This window comes from Lineus longissimus, chromosome 18, assembly GCF_910592395.1.
Source record: "Lineus longissimus chromosome 18, tnLinLong1.2, whole genome shotgun sequence".
Taxonomy (NCBI): domain Eukaryota; kingdom Metazoa; phylum Nemertea; class Pilidiophora; order Heteronemertea; family Lineidae; genus Lineus; species Lineus longissimus.
Window position 1 is genome coordinate 13,483,825 of NC_088325.1, and position 14,963 is coordinate 13,498,787.

The window sequence follows — 14,963 nt, forward strand, 5'->3', positions numbered from 1 at the left end:
CAAAGGAGTATACTGAAATCTCTCGAGCAATGCCCAAAGTGAACAAAATGTACAGGAGTACTTTGGTATCCTTGGGTTCTAATCTGCTTGTCCATATTTTGGCCACACAGCTCCGTTTCTGCTTTAGGCTTGCCTGTATAATGCTGTGCCTATCAAAGCATCTTTCATTAACTGTACCAATTAGGCTGCCAGTACTCACATAGGGTGCCAGTACTCACATAGGGTGCCAGTGCTCACATAGGGTGCCAGTACTCACATAGGGTGCCAGTACTCACATAGTGTGCCAGTACTCACATTGGCTGTCAGTACTCACATAGGCTGCCAGTACTCACATAGGCTGCCAGTACTCACATAGGCTGCCAGTACTCACATAGGGTGCCAGTACTCACATAGGCTGCCAGTACTCACATAGGGTGCCAGTACTCACATAGGGTGCCAGTACTCGCATAGGGTGCCAGTACTCGCATAGGGTGCCAGTACTCGCATAGGGTGCCAGTACTCGCATAGGGTGCCAGTACTCACATAGGCTGCCAGTACTCACATAGGGTGCCAGTACTCGCATAGGCTGCCAGTACTCACATAGGCTGCCAGTACTCACATAGGGTGCCAGTACTCGCATAGGGTGCCAGTACTCACATAGGGTGCCAGTACTCACATAGGGTGCCAGTACTCGCATAGGGTGCCAGTACTCACATAGGCTGCCAGTACTCACATAGGCTGCCAGTACTCGCATAGGCTGCCAGATCTTCAAGTATGAAACGCATCGATTTCATTCGTTCAAGCTTACACTCTTGAGCAATTCAGACGAAGGACATGAAAGAAATTACAAACAACCAGGTAGTTTTACATATATACAAGTTTTACTCCGTCAATGAAAGTACATGTTCTTGTTTTCCAACTCACTGACTTTCAAAGTTACATGTACATAATGCGAACTGGAACTGCCGAGCGATTTATTCAACTTTTCGACTTTCACCGCCCGAGAAAGTCAAACTTCCAACTTCCTATTCGAGTTCAGATTTGTAGCTCCGCCCCCAGTGCCCGAGCATGCGCAGTTCAATTTGTTATTATTGAGAATCATGTGAGAATCACGTGAGTCATGCGATCTTTCATTCATGAATTTTCGTAGTAAATTCCATAGTAGTGACGTCACTGAATGATTGACAGCTAGGCGCCATGTTTCATTCATGCCTCGTTCTGATCACCCGATACGCGGGAAATGAAAACGAGGTCATACGAACTGGCTTGGCGGTTCCAGTTCGCTTTAATGCATGCAAAGTTCTTCACTCCATCAAATAGAATATGCTCAATCTATTTATACATAAAGATCCAAAACATTATTTTCCAATATCAAGATTCTTCTCTGTATAAACACATAAATACTATACATGATCATGAAAATACTTCAGCCAAACGTTTCCATGATTTAAAGCTGTTTGAACCTTGTATATACCATACAATATTGCTTTATCACAATGAAAAAAATGCACAATATGATTATTGCAATCAAAGCAACAAATATTACTGGCCTGTCACCATCATGTCATATGAACAAATTTTGAAAATCAGAGATCAAAAGTTAGAGGCGGATATTTTCTAGAACCAAACTCCGACACGGATGAAATTATACAAATGAATGTGTTTCGTACATAAGTAACTAATGCATGGTATTGGTAGGCATGAAGTTATACTAAACAGTACTATGATGGAAGCACAGCAGAAACAATACGACATGTTGACCCATTGTGCATTGATAGAGTCTGAGAAAGACCAAGAGCCACCAAAAGTATCACAGCTAAACTTTTACGGATACAAAAACTATGTAACGTGTACATCATGATCACTGAAGCCAATGTCTAATACATAATCTGTCCTGACATAATACAATCATTACCATGACTTACAGAACTGGTACTTAAAAAGCACCGGGATATTTAAATCAGAAACAGTGAGCTCACTCTCTGTTTCTGATCATGAAACCTGCTTTACATAAAACCTCTTAAACTTGCTAAAGAATTGGCATATTTCGTCATTCATGAATTCATTCAAATCCACCAATGCTAGTTCGGTTCCTTTTTGCGCTAGACATCAGAACCCATCATGGTCTTGTCATCGACCTTGACCTACATTCCCTTGATCTTGAGTATTAGTATTGAAAGAGCAAACAAGGCCCATCCCCATCCGACAGTCACCAGGAAACCACGCCAGACCGCCATGTACGTCATATCCCAACCTGAAAAAAGATCATGCAAGTATAGCTTTTATCTAGATTTAAGTTGTCAACATTCAAACACGGGAAACAAACAATTGGGTATAAGTGCCTCCCATCCTGAATCTCTTAAAAATGAGGGGTAGCGTAGAATAAGTTTGAAGATGCAGGACTCATTATCCAAACATTGTGATTTTGATATCGGACATGTTAGAAATCATTTGTGAAATCAACACTGGCCAAATGGTTTGGATGGAATTTGAGCTTTCCCATTGCGTTGTACAGAGATCCACCACCGTGCTGTCAATTCCTTAAACCTACCTCTGCTGAGGATGTAGCGCATGGCCTCTGCGGGGTAGGTCATTGGGAGCACCATGGAGATGTACTGTAGGGCCTTTGGCATGGCCTCGATGGGCCAAATGATTCCTATAGAAATGAAGAATAAAGTATAAGTATGGGGTTAAAACAATAAGTTCCTTCTAGTCAGCTTTTCGTAAGCCTCACTAATGGCTTTTTCCATGTAGGTGGCTGTGACAAAATCGGTGACAGAAGCAACCTGTGACTTATATCAAACCCAACTATCCGATTTTACCCCGCAGACAAAGTTCTTTTTGTCGCACAGAGAAGCAATTATAATCACAGCGATTCGAATCACGTGCGGTGCTTAAGGTTCTGGCTCCACCTACCACTGAGTAAGAGATTAGGATAGACAGATCCAAGAGCCAACTGGATCGCGGCGTTTTCAGTGTCACACACGGCCGAGATGAGGAGACCTAGAGCCATGCCGCACAGGCCTTGGAATAAGGTGATGATGATCACGAGAATGAGAGGTCCTTCATACGGCACCTAGAGCGGAATGATTGAGGATAAAAGATAATGATGCAGTTGTTTCCAGGAGAAAGTACCCTAGCTGCTGATATTCAGGTCTATCGGGGCTATGAAATAGCACCAAGAACATCTCATCTTAGTGTTGAACTAATGAAAACACTCTACAAAAGTTTTTTAGTACTGTTCGAGAAAGTCGGCCCCCACAACAAAAAAACAAAAAATTGCAAAACAAACTTACACCGAAAACTAGCAAAGCAAAGACCAGCAACAGAGCAACCTGGACTGTCATGACTAAAAACTGTACACCGACGTGAGCTGCCATAATCTCAAATGCGCTAACTCCGGCCACACAACTCCGGTCCAGCAAGCCCTCTTTCCTCTCGATAACGAATGATAAAGCTGTCAGCCCCGTCGCCATGAAGAATGGTATACTGAAATGGAGAATGTCAACTTCAATAGAAAAGAAAAATATGAATTCATTTGAAGATGTTAGTAATTCAAATTCAGGAGAGTGAATTCTGAAGTGACTATTATAGAATGTGAGGATGCAACTGTTTATACACAGACACTTATTTTCATAGTGATCTACTGAAGTGTTCAAGAGGTGTCGGAAGGAATTCACTTTTGAAACTTGCTCTCCTCACCTAATAATGACGCCAGGAGCCATAAAATTTGTAAACGACGGATTCAGGTCTCCGTAGACCGGTTTTTCTATTTTGATTGGTAGATTAGCAAGATTTGGATTCATCCCCTCATCGACCAGAACCTCATCGGCAAATGCTTGGAATGCATCCATCAGTTTTTGCTGTATTGCCATCAGAATTTCCTGATCTGGAAACAAATAAATTAGCGTAAATTTACTCATAAAACATTGATTCAGAAAGTGGTGACATGGTTTAGTAGTTGTCAATTATAATCAAAACGGTTTGATAGCTGACACTATACAGACTTTCGACCTTGTAACCAGAGGCAAATCACTTCACCTTAATTGTCTCATTCTCTAAATGAGAGGAAAAACTGAGAATCCTCATGCAAAGATTGAGTGAGAAACAGGAGTTAAGCAAGGACCCCCTGTTGCAAGTTTGTAGCCAATTTGGTGCTCCGTCAATAATTGGTGTGACAACCCTCTGAAACCACCTGATTTGAATATGTAGTCATGATACCACGGAAAATACCCCCCAGAATACCATGAGAAAATAACGAAGTAATCCATGAAATAATAACTTACTTGTCATATCTAAATAAAGATGGACTGTTCCACTGTCTAATGTCTTATTATCAGGTTGAGACCCTGGAATGAACCTGCAAATAAGAGGACCCACCCGTTTTAAACAACAATGTATGGGCTCAATGGTTGATCCAGACATGAATTCAAGAGAGTGTCCTCTCAGCATTTCAGAAGTCTCAGCAAACATAGTTCCAACCTTTTCATTTTTCCTACAAGAGGGCGCAGGCCTACCTTGCAATTAAGTCCTGAGTGAAATTCTCGCCGATACCAATCACACCCCAGTTTGTCCCATCTTTTACTGACTGTATCGCTGCATTCATATCGTGACTGAAGTTATTCTGAAAACAAAAATATTGGGAATGTCACACAGACACATCTATGCAGTTGTGCCTGTTGACATGAAGAAGCCACTTGTACTTCACGGGTCACTCCTAAAGAAGGGGTATGCACATCTGTGTCCATTGAGATTTTCCAAAGCCCCTTACGTGAGGCTAGCAACCTCACTTCATAAAACGAACTCTTGCTACAGTTTACAAGCAAAAAACCTACAAAATAACAGCTGGCTACAAGAGTATGACATGAAGACCATTGGTCGACCACCCAAGGCAAGTACTCAAGAGGATCACAAGAGACAAAGGGCGGTGAAAAAAGTAGTGGCATATGCTCTCAGTGGAGTGCAGAGTAAGTATCTTGAGATCAGTAGGCGGTAGACTGACACAAAGGCAGTCAACAAAACAGTCTGCCACGGAGGCACTAACCTGAGCGATGTAGACAGGGTCAATCTTTGACAGAAACTTCTCCCCCAACGTTCCAGACGTCTCGTTATTGACAACCGCCATGTTCAGGTCAGCTGGCATTCGACCGATGCAGAGACAGAACAATACTATCTGCAGCGAGGGCAACAGGAACTGAAACATCAAGAACCTGGAAGGAAAAGTAATATGGGGTGTTAAAAAAAACATGGGCAACTTCTGTTTACGTCGAATGACTATGGCCTACAAAACTCATCAGTGTAACATAGAAGTTTGAGGTGTTCGTCCAACATAATAGCAAGTATATATATCCAAAGGTTGTTACACACAAGTAGTGCTTTTGACCATGTTTTTAACACTCTGTCTGTTTTGTTCTCCCTTTTGGAATTTCTTCAAAGCCTGAAACCTTGCTTCTAAAACAGGGTGTTAAAGAAAACATGGGAAACTTCTGTTGATGTTGAATGACTATGGCCTATAAAACTCATCAGTGTAACCTAGAAGTTTGGGGTGTTCGTCCAACATAATAGCAAGTATGTATACAAAGGTTGTTACACACAAGTAGTGCTTTTGACCATGTTTTTAACACTCTGTCTGTTTTGTTCTCCCTTTTGGAATTTCTTCAAAGCCTGAAACCTTGCTTCTAAAACAGGACCTCACTCACCCAATGCGTCTCTTCAATATGAGCAAGTTCTTGATAAACAATGCTATGATATTTCCAAACTTAGGCGCAGATGTAAACATTCTGAATCGCTCATAGCAGGAGTCATTGACTGGAATAAGGAAGGGAGGATGTAAATTAGGTCAAGGGCATTTTCAGTCATTTTTACTGGTGGCATCAGCAGGGTTTGGAATGAACTGGCTGTTTCGATACATCCACAACTTTGGGACCTTAAGCAATGCACTTTACTATGATTGCTACATCCCTATATAACTGATTCTGTGCAGCTGGTGCCCAATACCACCACATAAAGTAAACTGATTCCCCTTCAAGAAGAAGAAGAAGGTAAAAGACACACAACGACTATACGACAGCGCGATTTCAAAATAACAAAATACTTTTCCCTGCACCTTTTTTAAGATGGCTACCTGAGAGAGACACCTCAAAACTGCTGTTGCTGTTGGTAGGAGCCTGAAGATGCTGCGCCTTGAGAAGTGGTGGGTCCTCTGTGAGGTCATCTTTTTCCGAGTCTGCCTGTGAACAAGAAGAATATCGTGAGTATGAAATGGCCAGGGCCATTGTGCTCACCTCATGTGGAGGAAAGATGGATAAAGAGCATGGTATTGTGTCATGTAGTGTTAGGTTTGATGTAGGTCCAAGCAATTACAATTTCCCCAAAATGGCCAATTTACAATACATTCGACCTCTGTGACCTTGAAAAGTAGGTCAAATCAAAGAAGACCCGGGTGAAACATTGAATGGTTGTTAGAATTAGATGTACCTATGATATAAAATTGGTGCCAATCGGGCAAGTCATTACTAGGAATAATGGCATTTTGAAGAGATTAGGATTTGGCCCCCTCCCTGGAGGCCAAACGGCAAATCAGATCGCACCAAACTTCGGTACCTAAGATCACCTGACCAAGGGGTACATGTGTACTTAATTTGTGATCAATAGTCATTGCAGTTAAGAAACGTGCCATAGTTACGGCCTGACGGCGAATTTACGCCATTTGACCTCTGTGACCTTGACAAGAAGGTCAAATTAAAAACCTGTGTGACATATACTGTATGGTGGTTAGATGTACCCATGATATCAAATTGGTGGCAATCGGGCAAGAAGTTAAGGAATAATCACATTTTTAAGGTTTTTGGATTTTGCCCCCTGGTGGACAAGTGGTGAATCATATTGGACCAAACTTCGGTCCCTAAGATCACCTGACTAAGGGGTAAATGTGTACCAAATTTGGTATCAATAGTCATTGCAGTTTAGAAACGTGCCATCGTTACATCCTAACGGCCAATTTACACCATTTGACCTCTGTGACCTTGAAAAGGAGGTCAAATCAAAAACCCGGAAGTTATATGATGCACCTTTGCTAGAAGTACCTACCATATTTTTTTCAAAATTTCCCGACTACTATTAAGGGAGATATTGCATATTTTCACTTTTAACGTTTGGCCCCCTGGTGGCCAAACCATGAAACGAATCGGACCGAAACTTGGTCTCCAAGGTGTCATTACATAAGGGTACATGTGTACTAAGTTTCAACTCAATAGCTCTAACAATTACGAAACGTGCCCTGCTAACGGACGACGGACGACGACGGACGACGACGACGACGACGACGACGACGACGGACGACGGACGCCACGGTATGGGATAAGCTCACCTCTGCTAAGAGGTGAGCTAAAAAAAGAACTGCAGAGAAACACACAGTCTTTAAAGTGCAAATAGACAGAATTTTACAGTTGTCATTTCGTTTGAGCTTTAATATTTATTCACTCAGGGGCTGTATCATTTTACTGGTATGCGGAGTGGACCAAGAACAATTGACTTGTGTGTGATACGCATAATGAAACCCTTATGTGGAGCTAGGTCTCTAACTCACAGCTTCGCCATTGCAAGCTTATGAGCAATAAGGTGTCAGAGTTCCTTACCAACGACGAATGCCCAACAGACTCCTGTCCCGCGAAATCATCTGCGACCTGATCATCCTGACACAGTTTCAGGAAAACACCCTCCAATGTCTGAAATGAGTGTTAAAAACTGTATTGAGGATGTTTTTTAAATATAACTGATATTTCCAATGGCAGAGAATTGCACAATTTGGTTGGTTGCACAATAATGGAACAAGGATGATGTCTTACCTCTAGTCTATGCCTGTCCAGCAATTGTTCCGGCGGTGCTTCCGCTAACAAGCGACCATTCCTCATCAAACCAACCATATCAGCTTGCCGCGCCTCCTCGATGTAGTGTGTCGTGATGATGATCGTCACATCGCCTGTCTGCGAAATGTCAATCAGGTGATTCCATATCCTCTGCCGCAGGAGTGGGTCCACACCGACTGTTGGTTCGTCAAGGATGATGAGCTTGGGCTCTTGTAAAAGTGCAATAGCGAATGATACTCTTCGCCTTTGCCCGCCGCTGAAATGAAAGTACAGGCTTAAAAAGGAACTTTTTAAGATGACTTTTGGCATGAGATTTCATGCTATTTTTCAGTTGATCATTTCAGGACAATGCGGGAAGTCGATTTCTGTATGAACCAGCGTTGCTCTCAAGGTGTTAAATTTCCTGCATGGATCTTTGGAACAACATGTAAAACCAAGGTTCCTTGTATCTGGTGTCTATGCCAGGGCAGGCAAAAGACCCCACAAATTGAGAAACATGAGTAGCTTGTGTGGACTCTACCTCTGACCATAGACCAAGTCACTAGGCCAATAAACCCAATTGGTGCCCTATAACGGCAGATAAAATTGCTCATCCCGCCTTGGAGGAACATTCCCAAAAGAATAATGCTTCAAATTGCAGAGTGAACTCTGAAGAAGAAGAAGAATCCTTTGATCTCAAAACATCCTGAGCTATCAAACTTTATTCATGAGTAAATATCTTGTTGAAAGAAGCTGAATGCTCACCTCATGTCCTGAACTTTCCTCGAAGATTCTGGTAACTTTAGAAAGTTGATGAGGAACTCAATTCTCTGCTTTACTTTGGTACTAGGCATGCCACAGAGCCGACCAAAGTAATGTAGGGTCTCACTGATGGTAAATTCATTGTACAATGCAATCTCCTGAAATACAAGGGAAAATCCGATTGAAATGGAGGTGGTGGAATGGTCAAGTGGTGAAGGGGTTAGAACCATGATCTGAACACTGCTTGTAATCTTCAGCTTGGAACTTCAATACACTTAGTTGTCTAGCCATATCAACGAGCAAGATTATGAAAGAAACAGGGACAAAAAAGGTCCAAAACATGAAGTAAAATGTGTAATTCATTATCGAAATGTCTGCTAAAACAACAACCGAAGATGAATTTTGAAGTCTAGATGGTGCATCACTGCCTCTACAGAGCAAGCTGATCATAGCGCCTGCAGGCCATATTAGTACACACAACTCTATAGAGTGAACACAGAAGACACATGACTCTACAGGGTGAACTCAGAGGAGATATAACTCTAGAGTGAACACAGAGGACACATGACTCTACAGGGTGAACTCAAGAGGAGATATAACTCTAGGGTGAACTCAAGAGGAGATATAACTCTAGAGTGAACACAGATGAAACACATGACTCTATAGGGTGAACTCAAGAGGAGACATAACTCTGGAGTGAACACAGATGACACATGACTCTACAGGGTGAACTCAGAGGAGGCATAACTCTAGGGTGAACTCAAGAGGAGATATAACTCTAGAGTGAACACAGATGACACATGACTCTATAGGGTGAACTCAAGAGGAGACATAACTCTGGAGTGAACACAGATGACACATGACTCTACAGGGTGAACTCAGAGGAGGCATAACTCTAGGGTGAACTCAAGAGGAGATATAACTCTAGGGTGAACACAGATGACACATGACTCTATAGGGTGAACTCAAGAGGATACATAACTCTGGAGTGAACACAGATGACACATGACTCTACAGGGTGAACTCAGAGGAGGCATAACTCTAGAGTGAACACAGATGACACATGACTCTACAGGGTGAACTCAAGAGGAGATATAACTCTAGGGTGAACTCAAGAGGAGATATAACTCTAGAGTGAACACAGATGACACATGACTCTATAGGGTCATCACAGAGACATAACTCTAGAGTGAACACAGAGGACACATGACTCTACAGGGTGAACTCAAGAGGAGATATAACTCTATAGATGGAACTCAGAGGAACATGACTCTATAAAGTGAACTCGGGGGACACATAACTGTCTTGAGTTAACTCAGTAGAAGATATGAGAAGAGAAGTCAACAAACCTGAGGCATGTATCCCACAAGGTTCCCAGGGATTCCGTGTCCTCTTGCCCCGGGTTTCTTTCCAAGCGAAACAACCAAGCCATGATCAACCTGCAGCCTTCCAACAGCACATCGTAGAAGTGTCGTCTTTCCACAACCGCTGGGGCCAAGCAAACCATAACTGAAAGATAGCAAGGTCAAGATTTACATGTAGATATTGGTGAGGTGGGACATTGAAAATGATAACGGGTAATAGCTGTATGGGACCTGCTCAGTCATAAGTAGTCGCTTGCGGCAGTGGGAGAAAAGAGGAAAGTGAAAAAAATCCTCATTTGATGTTACTTACATTGAACCCCTTGGAACTGCTAAGTCGATATTTTGTAGTGCAAATTGTTTGTTTTGCCCTGTGCCATAACTCTTCCAGACATCACAAAATCGCACCGCAGGAGGACGCTGAGCTATATTCTCCATGCTCTATTTCTTTGATTTTGGAAAGTTTGGTCACCTCATTTGGAAAATCTAGAAATAAATGACTGAAAAATCAACATAAAGAATACAGATGTCAATATCGTGAACTTGATGGACTCGTCAAACATGTGACAGACCAGACTGGTGATGCGACGAGCAGTCATGTCGCACGGCCAACATCATCATCCACATCCTGAAAACAAGGCCAACTCCTTCAAAGGTCAAGGACGGTCAGTTGGCACGACAAAAGTAAACGAATATGGCAATATGGCAGAAGCGAGAAGGAAAAGAAAAGATACATGTACATACAACAATACAAGACATACCACTTGACTTGGTGTCTTACATATCAAGCCGATGTCATAGGTTCATTAGTCATTATTACCGGCATTGCGTGACCCTATTGGAATAAATAGGCCATTTTCCAGATACGCCGGTTCCACCTAGGGACTAGGTCGGACCAACAAATCATCTTTACAATAGCTCTTCACGGTCAATGATGCCAGACAATGCCTTGGGGCAAAGGGTCTATTATTGGATTTTTGCCCCAGATATGGTGGTAATGGACTATGGTCTATGGAGTCCACTATAGTTACTGTGGCAGTCTGTGCTATATAGCTGTCCATGTATTTCTGGCACTATGTCTAAGACTACACTACGCTAGCTATAGGCCTACCCCTATCTGCTATGGCTAAGGTATCTTTTACTTACGAAACACAGCATTTTTATTCCCAAGCGGCAATGGCAAGGAGAGCAATGACAACTGTCAAAAGAAGCAGGAAATAACAGAGAACAAGGCCTAGGGCCTACACCTTATTTTACCAAAATTTCAACAACTGCCCATGTGTACTGAAACAGACCAAAAACATACATAATCACATCAATGATAGCTTCTTCTGGTCTGACTTGGGACCTCCATCAACATTGAGAACTTTGACAGGTAAACTTGTCGAATTGATTTTGTTAGTTATCAGTGGTGTCAGCGTCGAGCATGTCGAGTGACATGAATGAAACAACGTGTACAAAATGTGCGAAGAAGTAAACAGCGTCAATATTTTCCACATTTGCCGGGACTACTAGTCATTGTCACTAAAAGGTGGCAGCATAGACACTTGACCTGCAACGTACCTGACACGTAAGTGGAGTCAAACCATGAGAGTGATGCCGAGAGAATTTGCACTGCATATAATATATAAGGGTCGTGGTATGTAAGTAAGTTTGGATATAGATAAGCTGTGGTCTAACGGTCTTTGGGTTTCATGGAATAACTCCTAAAAGGAGGGGGGGGGGGGATTTCCACTCAAAACTGATGAATTTTTAATTTTAAGTAATCGCGTGATTCCACTTTTTTAGATCAGATGGCGCCAGCCATTGATGAGGAGACTCACGAAACATTAATGAGGAGATGACTCACGAAACTCTACACACAGGGTGGCCCAGAAAGGTTTTCCCTTGCACAATAGACTTCTATTGTGCATCAATTGTGTGAGAGGGAAAATAATTCTGGGCCACCCTGTAGTACATGGACTTGTCACCCCTGTTCAAGACATCGGAGCAAAAGTGAAAAATGAGGACATTTCTGTGTTCCAACGCAACGGGCCTGTGTATTTTACCGTCGCTCTATATCAATTGTGCATCTGGGTCAGGTCAGCATCGCTGGATAACCGTTACTCATTGAACACGTGGTCTTCGCTTTTTGATGGCTTTCAGTGAGTGTCTCGTGCGACAACCACGAGTGAGTGTAATGTTAGTGTTGTCGCGACATAGGACGCGTGGGAAAGGAAGGGAATGCAGTAGACTACCGATTAAGTAACATCCCTTCCGACGGCCGATCAGGGGGAGTTATCGGCGGTGAATGATGAATATACGCACAACGACGGTGGATCGGCAGGGTTTCCCTTTTGTCCAACGACTGCTTTTAGAAGTACATGTATGACATAACAGAGAGGCTGATGGTGCTTTGTAACAAAAGACACAAGACTGAATTTCTAAGTGTAAAAGGTATGGAAATTTATTATGAACGGTAGACACTGGTGTTGTCCCTGGTGTATGTGAGGTTGTCTCTTTGGCCAGGGGGTGACTGTCTTCAAAAGTGCATAGAGACAGCAGCACTTCCATTGCAGACACTGGTGTTGTCCCCAGTGTATGTGAGGTTGTCTCTTGGCCAGGGGGTGACTGTCTTCAAGAGTACCTTGAGACACCATCCTATACAGGTGCTGATGTTGTCCCCACTGCATGTGAGGTTGTTTCTATTGCAAGGTGGTACATGTCTTCAAGAGAGCATGGAGACAGCATCCATTACAGGCACAGGCGTTGTGCCCAGTGGATGTGAGGTTGTTTCTACATGCTGAGTTTGTGACATTCTTCAAGAGCATGCATTGAGTCAGGGGTCTTTCCATTTGCAGAAGACCGTGTCGTTGTTCCCAGTGCAGGCAACGTAGTCTCTGCATGGACAGGTTGTGACTGTCTTCATGGCTGCATTGACAAGGGGGGGTACTTAATGTGGTCATGGGGGGGGGGGGGGGTGTGGATTTGTACTGGTGATAAACCATTCAATGGGGACTCAATTTAATTGGTCATCTGGCTGAGGGATGTGGATTCATGCTGGTGATAAACCATTCAATGGGAACTCAAGTTAATATGGTTCATCTGAGGGATGTGGATTCATACTGGTGATGAACCATTCAATGGGAACTCAAGTTGATATGGTCATCTGAGGGATGTGGATTCATACTGGTGATGAACCATTCAATGGGAACTCAAGTTAATATGGTCATCTGAGGGATGTGGATTCATACTGGTGATGAAACATTCAATGGGAACTCAAGTTAATATGGTCATTTGAGGGATGGATTCATGCTAGAGTTAAACTATTCAATGTGAACTCTGGTTTATCTCCAATATTAATTTGAAATTTGACTTAAATAAATCACATATTGTCGCTCATTTCTGTCTCCTTTTTAAGAGACCATTGATTTTATCCCTGACCGGATATCATTTTGCATTACCGCCCCCCCCCCCCAAAAATGTTCATAAATTTCTCATAGTCATAATTTTACCCCCAATCAAGAAAATCAAGTAAAAAGTCTGCAAACATGGATATATTCCAATTTTGTTTGGATTTGCTGTTCTAAATTGTTAATCCAAGATATTAATCCCCAAAAGAATCTTTATGGAATAAAAGTTGTATCTTGTTGAAAACAAACAAATCAAATTCAAATCAACCACATTATCACTTGTAACATTACAGACTGTTAATCGAGTAGTACTGCTGTGCTTGTTTTTGACTGAATTCTTTCAAAAAGAAATTTGGCCATGAAAAGTGTGAATGAATGGCTAGTATCATACAGGTTTGCACCATTTTTCATCTTTGGTTTTTATTCCAATAAACTGTTTTAGGAAAAAAACAATTATGAAAAAATATTCAACATTACAACTCGCAACACTTTTGATTAACACCACATACTATTTCCAAGTCAGTCCCACCCAAATCAAACTGGTCATTTATTTATTCCTTGTGAACAATCACATTAACAACTTGGATTAGCTTTGGCCATCTGATACCTTTGTTTGATTGTTTGGAGTGACAATAGACATTGCCAACCTTGAAAGAATGTGTGGGAGTGTTACATAAAACTACTACCTGTCACATTTTAAGCCTTCCAATGCTTGCTTTGGCTTTGAGTATGTAGTGCAGGCTGAACATCCATTCCAGCCAGGAGCACATGGTTTTGCTCGAATTTTGACTTATTTCAACATCTGAAATAGCAAAATTACTTGTGTTTGGCACAAATCTTCTTCAAGGTGGGTGTCTAACTGAATCTTGACGTTATTCATGTTTGATTTTTGTAGCCCTAATGGATTTTTGAAGAGGCCAACTTGTCTTTGTATGTTCCCCTTGTATTTTTGGTTAAAATTTACAATCCCCGATCGGAAATGACGTAGTTTGATCTCATTCAACTATAAATCCATTGAACAGTGGTGCTTCGTTAGTCAACCGATGACCTTTTTTTTGGGGTGTGATCGGGGATTGTAAACTCGTTCCAAAACAATATATACCACCAGCTGGTGAAATAATGAAATTTGAACCCTGTGACCTTGAAAGACCAGGTGAATTCAACAACCCCGATCATAATATCTGATCACCCCTTATCGGACACACCCACAATAATAATTTCATCACTATATATAGCTACAACCATTGGCTTCAAGATGGCTGCCTGAACCCAAGAATAAGTCATGTAAAAATCCTTGAAATGAAAAATCAAGTTCACAAAATTTTAGTCAAATTCAGTCCCGTCCCACAGGACAGATGGATCGAGGGACTAACGGACAGACACCACTCGAATAGCTATTCTACTACAGGTCACCTGAGCTAAAAATGAAAAAATGCTCTTAAACTTAAGGAATTTGGAACTATGCATTTGTGCCAATTTATCATTACAGATGACGCATATCTTGTCCGCAATTGCAACAAAAGATTCTCGCTGGTACGGTTTGCAAGGTGAAGGGTTACAGGTATGTATAGAGTCTGACTTTCCGATTGGTTGAAAGGTGCCTGAACTGTCAAATGACAAAA

General features: G+C 42.0%; 1 protein-coding gene across 3 annotated transcripts; it reads right to left on the reverse strand.

Moving 5' to 3' along the window:
- Positions 1 to 908: 908 nt before the first annotated feature.
- Positions 909 to 11,386, reverse strand: LOC135502093 (ABC transporter G family member 20-like). Of its 3 annotated transcripts, XM_064794649.1 has the most exons (16): positions 11,256 to 11,383; positions 10,263 to 10,435; positions 9,938 to 10,097; positions 8,592 to 8,746; positions 7,827 to 8,103; positions 7,617 to 7,706; positions 6,086 to 6,209; positions 5,679 to 5,787; positions 5,024 to 5,189; positions 4,497 to 4,603; positions 4,266 to 4,339; positions 3,682 to 3,868; positions 3,276 to 3,468; positions 2,896 to 3,055; positions 2,531 to 2,635; positions 909 to 2,233 (listed from the first exon to the last, which is right to left on the reverse strand). In XM_064794649.1, exons 2-16 carry the CDS (start codon positions 10,385 to 10,387, stop codon positions 2,124 to 2,126), a joined length of 2,142 nt encoding a protein of 713 aa, XP_064650719.1. In that variant the 5' UTR covers positions 10,388 to 10,435; positions 11,256 to 11,383; the 3' UTR covers positions 909 to 2,123. The 3 variants fall into 3 exon arrangements, with proteins under 3 accessions (XP_064650719.1, XP_064650718.1, XP_064650720.1); XM_064794648.1 differs by having other exon boundaries at positions 10,263 to 11,386; XM_064794650.1 differs by having other exon boundaries at positions 6,104 to 6,209; positions 10,263 to 11,385.
- Between the last annotated feature and the right edge of the window lie 3,577 nt (positions 11,387 to 14,963).

Bases quoted from the DNA above. Each gene is read 5' to 3' on its own strand.
- LOC135502093 (XM_064794648.1), bottom strand. From the start codon at position 10,387: ATGGAGAATATAGCTCAGCGTCCTCCTGCGGTGCGATTTTGTGATGTC. The intron at 5,190-5,678 runs GTGAGTGAGGTC...TTTTCCTTCCAG, and splicing joins ATATTGAAGAGACGCATTGG to GTTCTTGATGTTTCAGTTCC. The intron at 3,869-4,265 runs GTAAGTTATTAT...ATTTGTTTCCAG, and splicing joins TCTTTATTTAGATATGACAA to ATCAGGAAATTCTGATGGCA.